General features: G+C 35.7%; 1 protein-coding gene across 2 annotated transcripts; it reads left to right on the top strand.

Annotated features, from left to right (window-relative positions):
- Positions 1 to 516: 516 nt before the first annotated feature.
- On the top strand, positions 517 to 14,245 carry GTPBP8 (GTP binding protein 8 (putative)). 2 transcript variants are annotated; one of them, XM_036849488.1, is made up of 6 exons: positions 517 to 1,685; positions 3,294 to 3,392; positions 5,085 to 5,215; positions 6,215 to 6,314; positions 8,487 to 8,605; positions 13,893 to 14,245. In XM_036849488.1, exons 1-6 carry the CDS (start codon positions 1,350 to 1,352, stop codon positions 13,981 to 13,983), a joined length of 876 nt encoding a protein of 291 aa, XP_036705383.1. In that variant the 5' UTR covers positions 517 to 1,349; the 3' UTR covers positions 13,984 to 14,245. The 2 variants fall into 2 exon arrangements, with proteins under 2 accessions (XP_036705383.1, XP_036705382.1); XM_036849487.1 differs by lacking the exon at positions 13,893 to 14,245 and adding an exon at positions 8,795 to 10,816 and having other exon boundaries at positions 518 to 1,685.
- The last annotated feature ends 818 nt before the right edge of the window (positions 14,246 to 15,063 follow it).

Below are 15,063 nucleotides of genomic sequence, written 5' to 3'. Positions count from 1 at the left end.
TAGCATTGTAATAACAAAACCTAATTAGTGATCAATAAGACACTGGAGAAATAAACGTAATAATATGCCTCCATTAAAAACAACCATGTAGGAAAATGTCACTATGACAATGTGAAAACCACATGTGAACAATGATAACAAGAGAAGAGGCCACCCTCTCATATCTAACTAGTGCTTGGAGTGAATGAGGACTTTGTGTTTTTATGGTAGTTTAGGGTTAGTTTGTTTTTTGTAAAAAAAAAAAACAATCATGTAGGTCGGTACGTATTGATATAAAAAGACTTCCAAATATATTGTTTAAAAAATTTTAAAGGCTTTAAGAACAGTATTTTGAGTTAAAATACATACATGGTACTATATATATCCAAAATGTCTGGATGTTTACAATGAAGTGTTTTCTTTGGAGGAGTGAGACTAGGGGAAGGAGGAAAGCCTCAAAGCCTAATGCAAAGATCAACAAAAAATTAGCCGGCCGGCAGGTCAGGCTACTCTCCAAGTCGTTGGTCCTGTTCATTAACTTTTGTGTAACATTAATTCAAGAATTGCCCTTATTAGTCACTGAACAACCTGGGGAATCGCTCAAAAGACCGTGCGTTAACATTGGTATGCTTTTTGCTGCTAAGGTTTTAGAAGACCCATCGTCTTTTAAGCAGGAATATCTTACAGATATTCATTTTATCATGATCCCTGTATCTCCCATTCCAGCAGTGATCAGTTTGAATTGCTTTGAAAAGAAACTTTTGAAATAAGATGTCATTACGTAACTTCAATGAAACAACTCGAACACCTGTGCAAACTTTTTTTTCTTTTATTCTGTAAGAAATCTCTAAAATTTAATGACATTTCCTGCAACTATAGAGAAGGCTGAATGAAATATGAACAGGCGCTTTTTCAACTACATTTCTCACCAGCCCTTTTCATTTTTGCGAAAGTGTTTTTCCTAGTGATTTGTACAACGTCAACGTCCGTGAGACAACCAGAAACTGTGAAGAGCAAACCGGCCTGAAATCCACCAGAGCTTCACACGTTTTCTTCTTCATTTGAGCCTCAAGGCTCACACAGCCAGATATGTCTCTTCACCTCTGAAAATCGTTAAACAGCCTCCCCACAGCGACATACAAGTCAAAGGCACAGGTGTCAGGGCCAGAGTGTGAAAGGCACCCAGCGAACTCTTTTCCCCCTGCGAAGCAACACCTGCCTCCGGCTCTCTGTACGCGAAGAGCTTAAGCGGGAACCAGCGAGGCCAGCGGAGACTACAATTCCCGGCAGGCGTAACGGGAGCGGGGTCACGCACGCGCAGTTCAGACCTTCGGCACGAAGGCCCGAGGCGGGGCTTCTAGGAGAGGAAAATGGCAGCACGCTGGTTGCGGCTTGACGTCGGCCGGCTGTTTGCGGTGGGGGCAGAGCTGGGGAGCGGCAGACGAGCTTACAGCACGTCCCAGGCCTTCGCGGAGGTTCTACGGCTGCCCAGCAAGCAACTGACGAAGCTCGTGTTCCCACTGCAAGAACTCGAGCGGCATTTCGTCCCGGGCTCGAGGCCCGACCTTCACCTGAAGATCTTCGACCCGAGCCTGGATGACATCGCGAGGGCGGAGAGCGTCTTCACGGCCTCCTCGCGGAACCGCATCGAGTACCTCAGCTCCGCAGTGCGTCTCGACCACGCCCCGGACCTCCGCCGTCCTGAGGTGAGAACGGCAGCCGGATGCGGGTGATGAGGACTTGGGCTGGGATTTTGCTGTCATCTCTTTCTTGTCAGCAAACCGGAGAGATTTACTAACTTTCTGTGGACGCATATCATTATTATAACAAAGTAAGCAGATATAGTTTTAATTATTTTGATAGTGAATATAAAACACTTTAAAAGGCGTTTAAAAAATTAACTATCTTTTTTCTAATTAATTGCAGTAGAGAATATATGCCGAGACAAATTAGACAAAGTGAAGAATATGAAAAGTATAGTAGTTTCACAAATGAAGTGATTCTTATCAGTAGGTAATTTTCACCCAATCTAAATTTCCTATTGTGGCAAAAAAAACTTATATATAGATGGCAATAATGTATAAGATTTTTTAAAACAACTTAAGTGCAATTCAGTGAGTGTGCATTTTATTCATGTCCTGCAGTTTACTATTTTGTTCTGTCTGTTAAATGAAGGCTCTGACCTCCTTACATACTTGTGATAACGGTACCACTGCACTGAAACTTTTCTGCTAGTATATTTAGAACTGCTGTAATAATTTAAGAGTACATAAATCACTTAATGATTTTGAGATAGCATCGATTTTCAATTTTCTAAATTACTGGACTTTTTGTGTAATTGGCTTTTTAATTCAGTTTTATTATCTGTATATTATCATTGGATTTAATCTGGGAGAGCATTTGAAATTTTTCCAGGACCCAAATCAATTCATTCTGAAGGACTGACCCCAGTTTTGCAAAATATGTAGCATTGCTGGCCCCTGCCCACTAAATGCCACCCAATCCTATTGATAACCAAATATGCGCTTACAAATTTCTAAAACACCCCAGGGGCGGTACCGCCCTCATTTAGAAGCACTGATTTTCCAATACTTCTTTACTTTACTTCCAATACTTCCAATACTTTACTTTCTTCAATACTGTATTAAAAAGACGAGCCATGTGTATTAATGGTTAATATTAGGAATATTTTGTTGCTTTCTACATTCAGACTAAAGGAGAAAAGCTTAATTGGAACAAGAAAGGTCAAGAGAAAGGAGTAATTATAATGGTGTTATGGTGTACTTTGAGAGTTTGTGGGGAAATGGGGTTCCAAATGTAGAGCCAGTTTTGTTGAAACACGTCTAGTTTTTAACTTCAAAAAAGCTTTGTAAATATGGAATTCTTAATAAATGTCGCAGATATTCTTGAGTGGCATAGTGTAATTAAAAGCACAGGTTCTGGATGTAGATGCCCTGAGTTCAGATTCCAGTTTCTTCACTTTCTGGCTTTATAATTTTGGACCAGTTTTTTAACCTCTCTCTGCCTCTAGTTTTATCACCTGTAAAATGAGGATACGAATATTTTCAGTCTCATAGAGATATTGTAAAAAGTAAATAAGAAAATATGTTAAGTGCTTTTAAAACAGTACCTGCCACATTGAAATCATTTAGTAGATAGTAGCTGTCTATTAGAATTTGAGGTTTGACTAACCATAAGCCACTTTTTATGGTTAGGCAAGACTGAGTAGTATTCACAGATTTTTGCAGCTAATACATTATATAGTAATATATATATAAACTAGTACTCAATTATCTTCTTTTTGCTTGTATAAGGTGTGTTTTATAGGCAGAAGCAATGTTGGAAAATCCTCTCTAATAAAGGCTTTATTTTCACTTGCCCCAGAGGTTGAAGTTAGAGTCTCCAAAAAACCGGTATGTTAAAATTTAAAATATGTCTAACTATCTCTGAATTGACTAAGATGAATAATAAATGTTGGGGGGGGTAGGGTAGAAGAAACCATCATTGCCATGTTCCTAGAAAAGTGATTTCTTTCACACAAGTACTAATGTAAGACATTTCATTAATGCCTGTGTATTTCTCTGAAGAAAAGAAAGTGTATCTGGAGTTATTTTAGTAGTCTTGCCAGTATCTTGGGGAAATCTTCCTTAGTCCAGTCTTTTCCAGAGAGTTGTTCTAGTGTCATTCTATATTTGCTTCTTTGAGAATGATCATCTACTTCTACTTTGATTTTAAAGAAAACAGCTTTAAAATGTATTATTTTTTCCTCCTGTAATCTTTTATGCCTTGCTAACTCATATATGTACACCCATCAGGCACTTCCCAGTTTACCCAGGGCCAAATTAGGTGCCTAATATCCCAGCCAGCCTGCTGTACTAGCTTTCTGTCATTTTCTAATTTCCTCTGCTTCCTTCTCAATAATGCAGACTCTACCAGTATTTAAGATATCCTCTCCTCAAAACTCACCTCAGTTCCCCTCACCTTATTATCTATTCTTGGCAAAATGTTCGCACCAACCCAATGCTCACTGCCCCTGTTTCCTTGCATTGGAACCCTTCCCTGAGGCTTCACTGGTCTTCTCTTGCTCTGCAGTTCTTCCTATGGTTGATTCCCTGATACCATCCCTGCCAATTGTAGTCATTTGTTAACCCTCCTAGCCTTACTCCCTCCTGCCCTGCCTCGCCAAATACCCCAGCTAAACTCTCACTTCTAGGTAGGGTTGTTCCCTTTCTGCTGTGAGAGGACAATGGAAGAAATGTATTCTTGACATTCCTAATCTGTAATTCTAAAATTATTTTCCTATAGGTAGACACAAAAGCTGCCTGGCAACCTAAGCATCATTTATAAAATCTTTCCTCTGAAAATATTTCTTCTAAGTTCTAAACAATTGACTTTTAAAGTTATTTGTGTTAATCTTTCCTTTTCTGATTAATAATGTCCATGGACACGAAACCACATGAATAAACCACTTTTTTTTATCATCTTTACATCAGTTTTAGTTGCACATTTTACAGTTGTACATGCTTTTTAAAAAATGCTTAATGAAAGCACTAAACCCATCTAATAAAACATGCAAAACATCTTGATTTTAGGAAAGTTATAGTCTAGGCATAATAAACTATCAGGCTTTGCATCTAGGTGTTAGGCAAACTTGTATGACTGATAGTAAGCATTTAATTTAACCTATCTGTGCCATAATTCATTCCTCTTTAAAGTGGAGTTATATTGTTCATCAGAGAATATTGACTAATGCAGTCGTACTATTTAGAACAGTATAACTTTTTCACTGAGAGGGAGCTAATGAAATAGGAAAGACTCGAAAATATTTTGCCTACGTTATTTCTAATATGGAATCTAAAGTTCTTAAATCTTATAGATTCTCTTTAAAAAATGAATTGGAGGGAAGAAGTAGTATCATCTAAGCTTATCTCCAGCCACTTGTCTTCTGTCTTCTTTTCCTGTATCATCATCAGCATAGGGTTATATACAGAATACTTTTATGTTTTTAATAAGTAATTGTTAATTGAACAGAAAATATTTTGAGTCATGAAATATATAAAGGACATATTTTAAGAAAGCTTTTATTTTTCCATTTACTTTATCAGGGCCACACAAAGAAAATGAATTTTTTCAAAGTTGGAAAATATTTTACATTGGTGGACATGCCAGGTTATGGCTATAGAGCACCTGAAGATTTTGTTGACATGGTAGAAACCTATCTAAAAGAACGAAAGAAGTAAGAAAAACATTTTTCTTATAATTGTTATGTTGAATCCCCAAACGTTCTCATGACTAGGACATTCTACACATGATGAACACTTCAGTTTTATCAAATGACTTTTTTAGAAAGTCCACTTTATTCTCATAATATTCTACAATACAGTATTTAGGAGCAAGGTATATACTGCCTGCTTAGTTTTTTCCTGTAAGTTAGCTTAAACTTAAATTCAGTTGTTTTCCTAAATTGAGACTATCAATAGTAATTCAGCAGACTTTATTAATTTTTTTATACCAAACTCTAAGCTGGCTGTTTTTAAAAATGAAAATTGTTGGTTAATGTGGTAGTTACCAGATTTAAATAAACTTCAGTAAATTATGATTATCCTTAAAATACTTCTGACATCACAGCCTCTGTAAATACTACCTTTTTTTGTCGCCATAGGTAGTCAAGTAGCAGGTCTATGTTTCAAGCATTGCACAATATATAGAAAAATTAATGTTAACCTTTTGAAGCAAGGTACAAGTTTACAAGTACCTTGCTTGTTGTAGCTTTACATAGAAACTAAGATAAAATACTTGCAAAAGAAAATATAACGTGTTTGGTTTCTGTTATCTGTTAGCCTTAAAGTAATATTTGAAAATTTAGACATTTTTATGGTAACTTATAGTTAATTGGGTTCCTGTTTCTTTCTCCCACTAGAGTTCAAGCTCTTAGAGGAAGGGGCTCATTCATCTTTGTATCCAGTTCTAGGCAGAATATCTTATGTCCAATATATGCTATTGAAATAAATTAATATTAATGAATTTAGTTACTGAATGTAAACAACATTGAGACCTGTTGGACTGTAGGATGGACTTCACAGTGAATTGAGAATTCATTTTGCTTAAAGAAATTTTTAAATTTTGAACTGATAATTATTCAAAGTAAAATTTCTTAGTATAGTGAAGGTTGGGGGGAAGAAATGAATGAGTATATTTTATATTGCTGTTAATCTTCTTTTCTGCATTCTTATAGTTTGATGAGAACATTTTTGTTAGTGGATAGTGTTGTTGGAATTCAAAAAACTGACAACATTGCCATAGAAATGTGTGAAGAATTTGCATTACCTTATGTGGTAGGTATTTCTTTTGAATCATAGTTGCAATTAGAAATACAAGTTCCCTCTGTGTCTGTGTGTGTGTGTGCATGTGCACATGTGTACACCTTTTTAATGAAAGAGTAGGTCTTGCCTCCTCAAAAGATAAAGGAGTACCTTTTAAACAATCTTTTCAATTATCAGCCATTAATATTAAAATAAGTTCTGTGGTACTTTTATTCCCTTTTCCTTCTCCTGGCTTTTAAGTTTTCAAAATTATAGTCAAAGTAAAAGTTTTCTAAACTGTTCATTTAGTGTTCCTAAGTGCTTTTCTTTGTTTTTTTGGTTTTTTTAAAATGACAATATAAATATTTGCTAAGACTCATTAGTAGCTCCTTAACAGCAGCTTGGCAGATAGTACTTATCAGAATGTAAACAAAACTGCAACTGAAAAATTTGCGAAACTAATCTGGAATTTAAGAACATCACAAGAATATAGTAGGCTCCAGCACACATAAGTAGGATGTTTATATTCTTAAGGAAAACAAAATTTCTTATGAGAATATCTTACCAGTTGTTACTGTTGTTTACCCTAGAATAGAATACAGATTGGTAGGTTGGTATCCACATTTATTTTGCTTTGTAGGTTTTCCAGATAAAATGGCAGTCTGAAAGTTCCTCTCTAAGGAAAAGAGCCCACTGACTATAATTTGGTTTCAAAACAATGTCTGAAAACCACTAAAATGTAGTGGTTTTGGAGTTTAATGCAAATCAAACCATGTTACCAGTCAGAAACTTTTTTGTATTCTTGGGGTTACGGAATTCTTGGGGTTTGCAAAAGCCCTGTGAAACATTAGAGATAATTTATGGTTATGAGGAGCCAAAGGATTGATAAACATAGTCTACGTAGTAAAAAAAAAAAAAAAAAAAAGCCCAAATATTGCCCAACCGGTTATATTAAGTGATAATGATAGTACTCCTAATTTGATATCATAGATACCATTTTGTGGAATCATATATTTTTCTCAGTTTTAACTTTAAGGAAATATTAACCTTTCTTCTTTGGAAAAGAAGTTGTGATAGAGGAATTATGTCTCCTTTTAAATATCAGCATATTTGCTTTTATGAAAAAAGACTTTCACTTTCTGCTTCTCACTCCTTCTGCCATTAATTTTTTTTTAATTGAAGTATAGTTGATTTACAATCATTAATTTTTTTATAACTGAAAAGCATAAATGATTAGTCAGGAAATTTAATTTTATAGAAATTCCCTAGGAAAACCTCTGACAGATACATCAAGCTTTTACTTTTTAATTGATTTTGTAATCATCCATGCATTGACCTTCCTCTAGTATGTATTGATAATTGTCTTTGAGTAAGTAAATTATTCAAAGTATTTACTGTTGAACCTAGTAGAATCTAGGCTTACTTGGAATATAACTATATATCGATATAGCTTGGAGTATAACTATAGTGGCTACAACCTACAAATAGCCTGATTTCTAATTTTTCCTTTAAAGTTTACATATAAGGCAGAACAATTATGTAGTTCAAAAATGATTATAAGTTGGAGGTTTTATATGGATCAACCTAATAATATTCACTTCTGTATCTTAGACCACAAGATATATAGTGATTGTATGAAACATTTGGCATATGGCAATTGCAAATATGGCTCCAGGGTGCTTTTCACTGGTCTTGAATCCAAGATATTATGGCCCTGTGTAGTTAAAGCATCGGAAACAGCAAACTTATACAGTGTATGCTTTATATATTGCATACATTAACTCATTTAATCTTCTCAGCAACTCCTTTAGGAGGTATTGCTTTTATTTTATAGATGAAGAAACAAGTACAGAGAGATTAAGAAACTTGCATAGGTCACCTAGTTGTTATTGAAATTTGTAACTAATGTATAAAACTGTATATTAAGAAATAACAGTTGACCCTTGAACAGTGTGGGAGTTAGGGGCGCCAACCCTGCTTGCAGTCACAAATCCAAGTGTAACTTACAGTCAACCCTCCCTATTTGGGGTTCCTCCATATTGGCAGTTCCACATCTGTGGATTTAATCAACCACAGATCGTGTAATATTGTAGTATTTATTATTGAAAAAATCTGCATATAAGTGGACCTTTGCAATTCAAGCGCATGTTGTTCAAGGGTCACCTGTACTTTATTTCTAATGCTTAAATATTTGTTTTCCTACAGATGGTATTGACAAAAATTGACAAATCTTCCAAGGGACATCTTTTAAAACAAGTCCTTCAGATCCAGAAATTTGTTGACACTAAAACACAAGGATGTTTTCCTCAGTTGTTTCCTGTAAGGTAAGAGTTGAATTGTCTTTATGTACTAACATATAACTTTATGTACTAACAACCTTTAGTATTAAATCAGTGTAGCTGAGGTATCACTTAAAATTAGAGGAGTTTGGAAGACTATGCACCATAATTTATTGGTACAACCCATCAACACTTTCATTTTTTTCTTCCCTCTATTCTTTCTTTTTTCTGCAGATTCTTGCTGAATCTTCCCTGTAGTATCTTCATGATCTTTCTACCTCAGCCTATTTCAACCCTAGACCACAGTAGAAGTGAAAACGTTTTACTTTTTAAATCACCTAAACAACAGCCATAATAAAGATACTACCATCTCCTTCTCAATTCTAAAGAAAAACAACTCATCTTTATGGTAGAAAGCTCATTCAGGCTGTGAAGGATAAGAATTTTCCTTTTAAAGGACGATGTGCAAAGAAGAAATGCTTTGTATAAGTTAGAATTAAGCATCAGTAGCAGACAGGATGGTTATTTCCTGAGCAGCAATTTTTGAGATATTAGATGTGGTTTAGCAATGAAACATGAGTTTGTCTTTTCAGTGTACAGTTTGGGTACAGTAAGTAACCTATATACTAGCAAAAATGCAGTGCCATTTCCCTGTGATTTTCTGACTCTAACTTCTTTGAGGCACTATGATAGTTTCTATGAGAAAATAATGAAACCAAGTAGCACTTAGTTGTATATGAAACTGTCCTCTAAGCAGTCATTCTTCTTCCTACAAATCCAGATCACAATTAAATTGTTTGTAATTAAGAACATGCCAGTCTAAATCCATCTTCATTCTTTCCTACAAAATGCTTTTCCCCCTTGTCTTACATTCAAGTATTTATCCTGTTCATTTGTCTGTGTCCCATATATACAGTGGAATCTCCTAGGGGCAGGAATGAAATCCTAATTCTTCTTAGAGCCCTGAGCATTGTCATAGAAATATATCTGTTTCTTTTAAACATTTAATAAGAAGGAAGTGAGACTTCATCTAAAAAGGCAAAACAAACATAAGATGGGCAAATTATGGCCTAACAGCAGCATTTATTGAAAAAAAATGTTTTAGTTGACTGTAAGCTGAGTTTAATAGTATAATGGGACTGGGGAAAAATTGACAGTGTTTTCTTGAGCTACATTAGTAGAATTATAGTGTTCAAAACAAGGGAATGATCAAACAGTAGTCTCACACTGCTATAAGCTGTATGCTACCAGATCAATTGAGCTAGATTGTGGCTTGACATTAAGAACAACTAGAGCTATCTGAAAACAGATGGTCTTGGGGGGAGGTTATGTCACTAGATCATTCAAAACACTTAATTGATCCACAAAGTAAGCATCCCTGTTTCACAGATACGATTACAAGTCGGAGAAGTGAAGTAAGTTACAGAGAGGTATTTGCTGAAATAGAAAGAGCATGAAAAAAAAAAAGCATGGACCTCAGGGTCAGATAGCCATGGTTTTGCATGGTTCCTCTACTTCTTGGCAGTAGCTTTTAAGCAACTTATTTCATTTTCTGAGTAAAAAAATATGACAGTTAGAAGGATTAAATAAAATGCATTGTGACTGATGGACACACATTAGCCACATAATAAATGTTAGTTTCTTTCCTTCCCAAAGGTCAGTCAGTCAGTGAATGGCAGGGTTAGGCCAACAACCCAAACTATCAGATTCTCAGTACTTTTTAGAGGCATACCCTTCTTTAGATGTGCCAGCATTTTCTGCTGCATGACCTTGGAATCACTGTGCCACTGTATCACTAAGTGACTGAGGCACTGCAGAAGCCACACAGCACTCAAAGTCTTAAGAATTGAGACACACGCAGGAGGCTGCTGGCTTTCAAGAACTTCAACATTCACCATACCACAGTGACAACATACAGGAAGTTGTCAGGTTGTACTCTGTAGTTCTCAAAACCCAATTCAGAAAGTAGAGTTGTTTATACTGCTTGCTTTTATTTGCTTGACCAAGTCCCAGTACATCCCTCGAAAAGAGAATTTGGCCTACTCACAGAATAATTATTATAAAGTAAGTCAGGTTTTATTTCCTTGTCTTCCTGTATGATCTTGGTAGGAGAAAGGTGGAAGTGTGGGTAGACATGTAGTCCAACAGGGTTTGGCCTTTAAGCCTGTTGGCAAAAGTTAAGTGCTAACCTTCATGTCTGAACTCTGCCCCAGCTGAGAAGAGAAATAAAATTGGTGAAAGACCCCTAAAGATTGATGCTGGGATCAGTCTGTTTTTATAAATGGTATGGAAGAAATATATAAGTAGGCACAATATAATTGTTTCTGTGGTTTTCAAGCAAATGAGAACTGAATCTTAAGGACAAGAAAATCATATGAGTTAACAGAAATGTTGCAAATCAGTTCACGGTGCCATAGTTAGTGTGTGGACTATCCAACTTGTATCGCTCCTTTAAACCGTACATGTGCAACTTCAGTTATAACTGAGAATCATTATGGGCTGTTCTCAAGTAGGCAGCTTTGGTCAAAAAGTCTAAAATGCTGTACTTTATCAAAAAGAGAATTAGCAATACAGCAGAAAATATTTTACCTGTTTTATATACAGGTATACACCATACCTGTATCCATAAACGTCATAGTGTTTCCATAAAAGTCCATGTATCCCAAGAAACCATGTGTTCACTTCCATGCTGACAGATGGATGAAAGGATATGGATGGATACAGTAAGATAGATCTAATAATAGACACAATAATGCTGACGATTTTTTTAAAAAATCATGAAAAAAGGTCTACATTATCATGGTAATTGAATCTTTGAGACAAAAAGAACAAATTAAAGAAATCAGAATTTTAGTCTGGGAAATAAAAAGCAAAACAGAAGATATTCCAATGGCATTTTTCACAGAAATAGAACTAACAGTCCTAAAAGCTGTGTGGAACCACAGAAGACCCTGAATAGCCAAAGCAATCTTAAGAAAGAACAAAGCTGGAGGCATCACACTTCCTGATTTCAAACTGTGTTACAAAGCTATAGTAATGAAACAGTACGGTATTGGCATAAAAACAGACACATAGGTCAGTGGAACAGAATAGAGAGCCCAGAAATAAACCCATGCATATATGAGCAATTAGTTTACAAAGGAGCCAAGAATATACAATGGGGAAAGGACAGTCTCTTCAATAAATGGGGCTGGGAAAATTGGACAGCCACATGCAGAAGAATATGTTAAGACCTGAAACCATAAAACTCCTAGAAGAAAACAGGCCCTAAGTTCCTTGACATCAGTGTAGGTGATCAGTTTTTGGATCTGACTCCAAAAGCAAAGGCAACAAAAGCAAAGATAAGTAAATAGGACTACATTGAACTAAAAGCTTCTGCACAGCTTTTAGTTTTAAAAGGAAATTATCAACAAAATGAAAAGTCAGCCTACTGAATGGGAGAAAATATTTGCAAGTCATATATCTGATAAGGGGCTAACATCCAAAATATATAAAGAACTCATACAACTCAATAACAAAAAAAAATCAGGGCTTCCCTGGTGGCGCAGTGGTTGAGAATCTGCCTGCTAATGCAGGGGACACAGGTTCGAGCCCTGGTCTGGGAAGATCCCACATGCCGCGGAGCAACTAGGCCAGTGAGCCACAACGACTGGGCCTGTGCGTCTGGAGCCTGTGCTCCACAACAAGAGAGGCCGCAATAGTGAGAGGCCCGCACATCGTGATGAAGAGTGGCCCCCACTTGCCACAACTAGAGAAAGCCCTTGCACAGAAACGAAGACCCAACGCAGCCAAAAATAAATAAATAAATAATTAATTAATTAATCGTATTAAAAAAATGGGCAGAGGATCTGAATAGACATATTTCCAAAGAGGACATACAGATGGCTAACAGGTATATGAAAAGATCCTCAATATCACTAATCATCATGGAAATGCAAATCAAAACCACAGTGAGATATTACCTCACACGTGTTAGAATGGCTATTATCAAAAAGACAAGAAATAACAAGTATTGGCAAGCATGTGGAGAAAAGGGAATCCTTGTGCACTATTGGTGGGAATGTAAATTGGTGCAGCCACTAAGGAAAACTGTATTAAGATTCCTCAAAAAACTGAAAATAGAACTACCATGTGATCCAGGAACTACACTCCTGGATATATATCTGAAGAAAATGAAAACATTAATTCAAAAAGATATATGCACTCCCATGTTTGTTACAGCATTATTTTCAATAGCCAAGATATGGAAACAACCTAAGTACCCCTCGGTGAATGAATGGATAAAGAAAATGTGGTATTATACGGTTGACTCTTGAATAGTGTTAGGGGTTAGGGGCTGTGACCCTTGGCCCAGTCGAAAATCCAAGTATAAGTTATAGTCGACCCACTATATCCACATTTTCTCCAAATCCCTGGATTCAGCCAACCAGGTGTAATGCTGTAGTATTTACCATCGAAAAAATCCACATATAAATGGATAAATGCAATTCAAACCCATGTTGTTCAAGGGTCATTGTGTATACACAAGTGGAATACTATTCATTCATAAAAAAGAAGGAAACCTTGCCGTTTGCGACAACATGGATGGACCTTGAGAGCATTATGCTAAGTGAAATAAGTCAGAGAAAGACAAATACTGTGTGATCTCACTTACATGTGGAATTTAAAACAACAACAACAACAAAACAAGCTCATAGATGCAAAGGAGAGATTGGTGGTTGCCAGAGGTAGAGGTTGGGGGTAAGAGAAATGGGTGAAGGTCAGAAGGTACAAACTTCTAGTTCTAAAATAAGCCGTGGGGATGATGTAATGTACAGTATGGTGACTACAGTAATACTATATTGCATATTTGAAAGTTGCTAAGAGAGAAGATCTTGAAAGTCCTCATCACAAGAAAAGAAAATATTTTTTAACTATAAATGGTGACGGATTTAACTAGACTTATTGTGGTGATCATTTTGCTATATATACAAATATCAAATCATTGTACCCCTGAAACTAATATAGTGTTATGTGTCAGTTATACTGCAATAAAAAACAAAACAAAACAAACAAAAAAACACTTTTAGTCTGGAAAATAAAAGGCAAAACAGTAGATGTGAAATTTTTAGAATCATGAAGGACATAGATCCGATAATGTGGATCTCCAGATTTAGAATACTTCAAGAGGCTGGGGGAAGAGAGGAAAAGTAGGACAGATTAAGACATTCTGTTTCATACATGGAACTCACAAGAGTTTGTAAACAGATTTTGAGTTAGATGAATTCAGATCTGTTACTACCTCTGAAGTAAGGAAGAAAATGATTTTGCTTTTTTTCTTTTTTTTTCACAGTGCTGTGACCTATTCTGGAATCCATCTCTTGAAATGCTTTATAGCAAATATAACAGGAAATCTGAAGACTAATGGCTTCCAGTTTAGCTGAAGATTCAAAATTGTCTATGCCAACTGAAGTTAAAGACTTAGAATTTCAACATTGTTTTAAATGTTGTGTATCTGTAACTTGCAGAAGGATCACTTCAGCTTTAAAACCTGCATATTCCCAAAGCAAGAATGAATTTGTGTCTGCAGCGGGGGAAAGGTTTATACATGATTGAATTATGCTGTTCATTAGAAGAGATACCAGCCGTTTTTCCTATTTTAACAAACTGACAAACAAGAGCATATAGAGGTCCATAAAATGAAAATCTGTTTCCTACCGTGTAGACAAGGGTTTGCCATATTATTTATTGGGTTTTTGTCTTTTAAAGGAATGTCTATTATGTATATTTTAAAAAAATATTACAATGGACTAGGTAAAAAAGGGGCTACTTTTCTGTTAAGCACTGATAGGTAGGTTGAAGATAAATTCTTATATGTATGGCTATAACTTATCTTTTTTTAGAGACCTTATTTGAATATAAAAAAAATTATTCTTGATAAAATTTCAGTCGGTCCATAGTGGAAATACCAGTTATTTCAGGCTGGGGTCAGTCACCTTCACAGGGTTCAGAATCAGAAGACCAGAATTCAAGTTCCAGTTCTCATATTTATTATATGTTGGACGTTGGGCAAATTACTTGAGTTCTCTGAACTTCTTTTATAACTCTACCTCAGAAGCTATGAAGATTAAAATATGAAAAGGACATCTGCATATCGTACGTATTTGTAAAGCAAAACCATCTTAAGTATATAGCAAAATTCACAGGTAGATTTATCACAGAAAACATCCTGTCATGGAGGAAGTAACATTTTATCTAATGAAAGACCAAAAAAAAGTTTTAGGTGAGAAAAGTGATTTGCAAAGGGCAAGAGAAAAATGTTGATCGGACAGTTTATAATTGGTTCGTTAAGATTCAGAATGGAAAGACAAAGCCTTACTTTGAACTAATGTTAATGGAAAATATTTTTGTGAAGATGCTACTGACCTATTCATATAAGTGGCTTAGCTTTTCAAAGTGAGGCTGAATATTAAAATGTTACAGCAATAGCACTGGATAAAAAATTAACTCTGTAAAACAACTTT

This window comes from Balaenoptera musculus, chromosome 4 (assembly GCF_009873245.2).
Source record: "Balaenoptera musculus isolate JJ_BM4_2016_0621 chromosome 4, mBalMus1.pri.v3, whole genome shotgun sequence".
Taxonomy (NCBI): domain Eukaryota; kingdom Metazoa; phylum Chordata; class Mammalia; order Artiodactyla; family Balaenopteridae; genus Balaenoptera; species Balaenoptera musculus.
The sequence above is the reverse complement of the archived record's forward strand: the minus strand, read 5'-3'. Positions and strand labels throughout refer to the sequence as shown.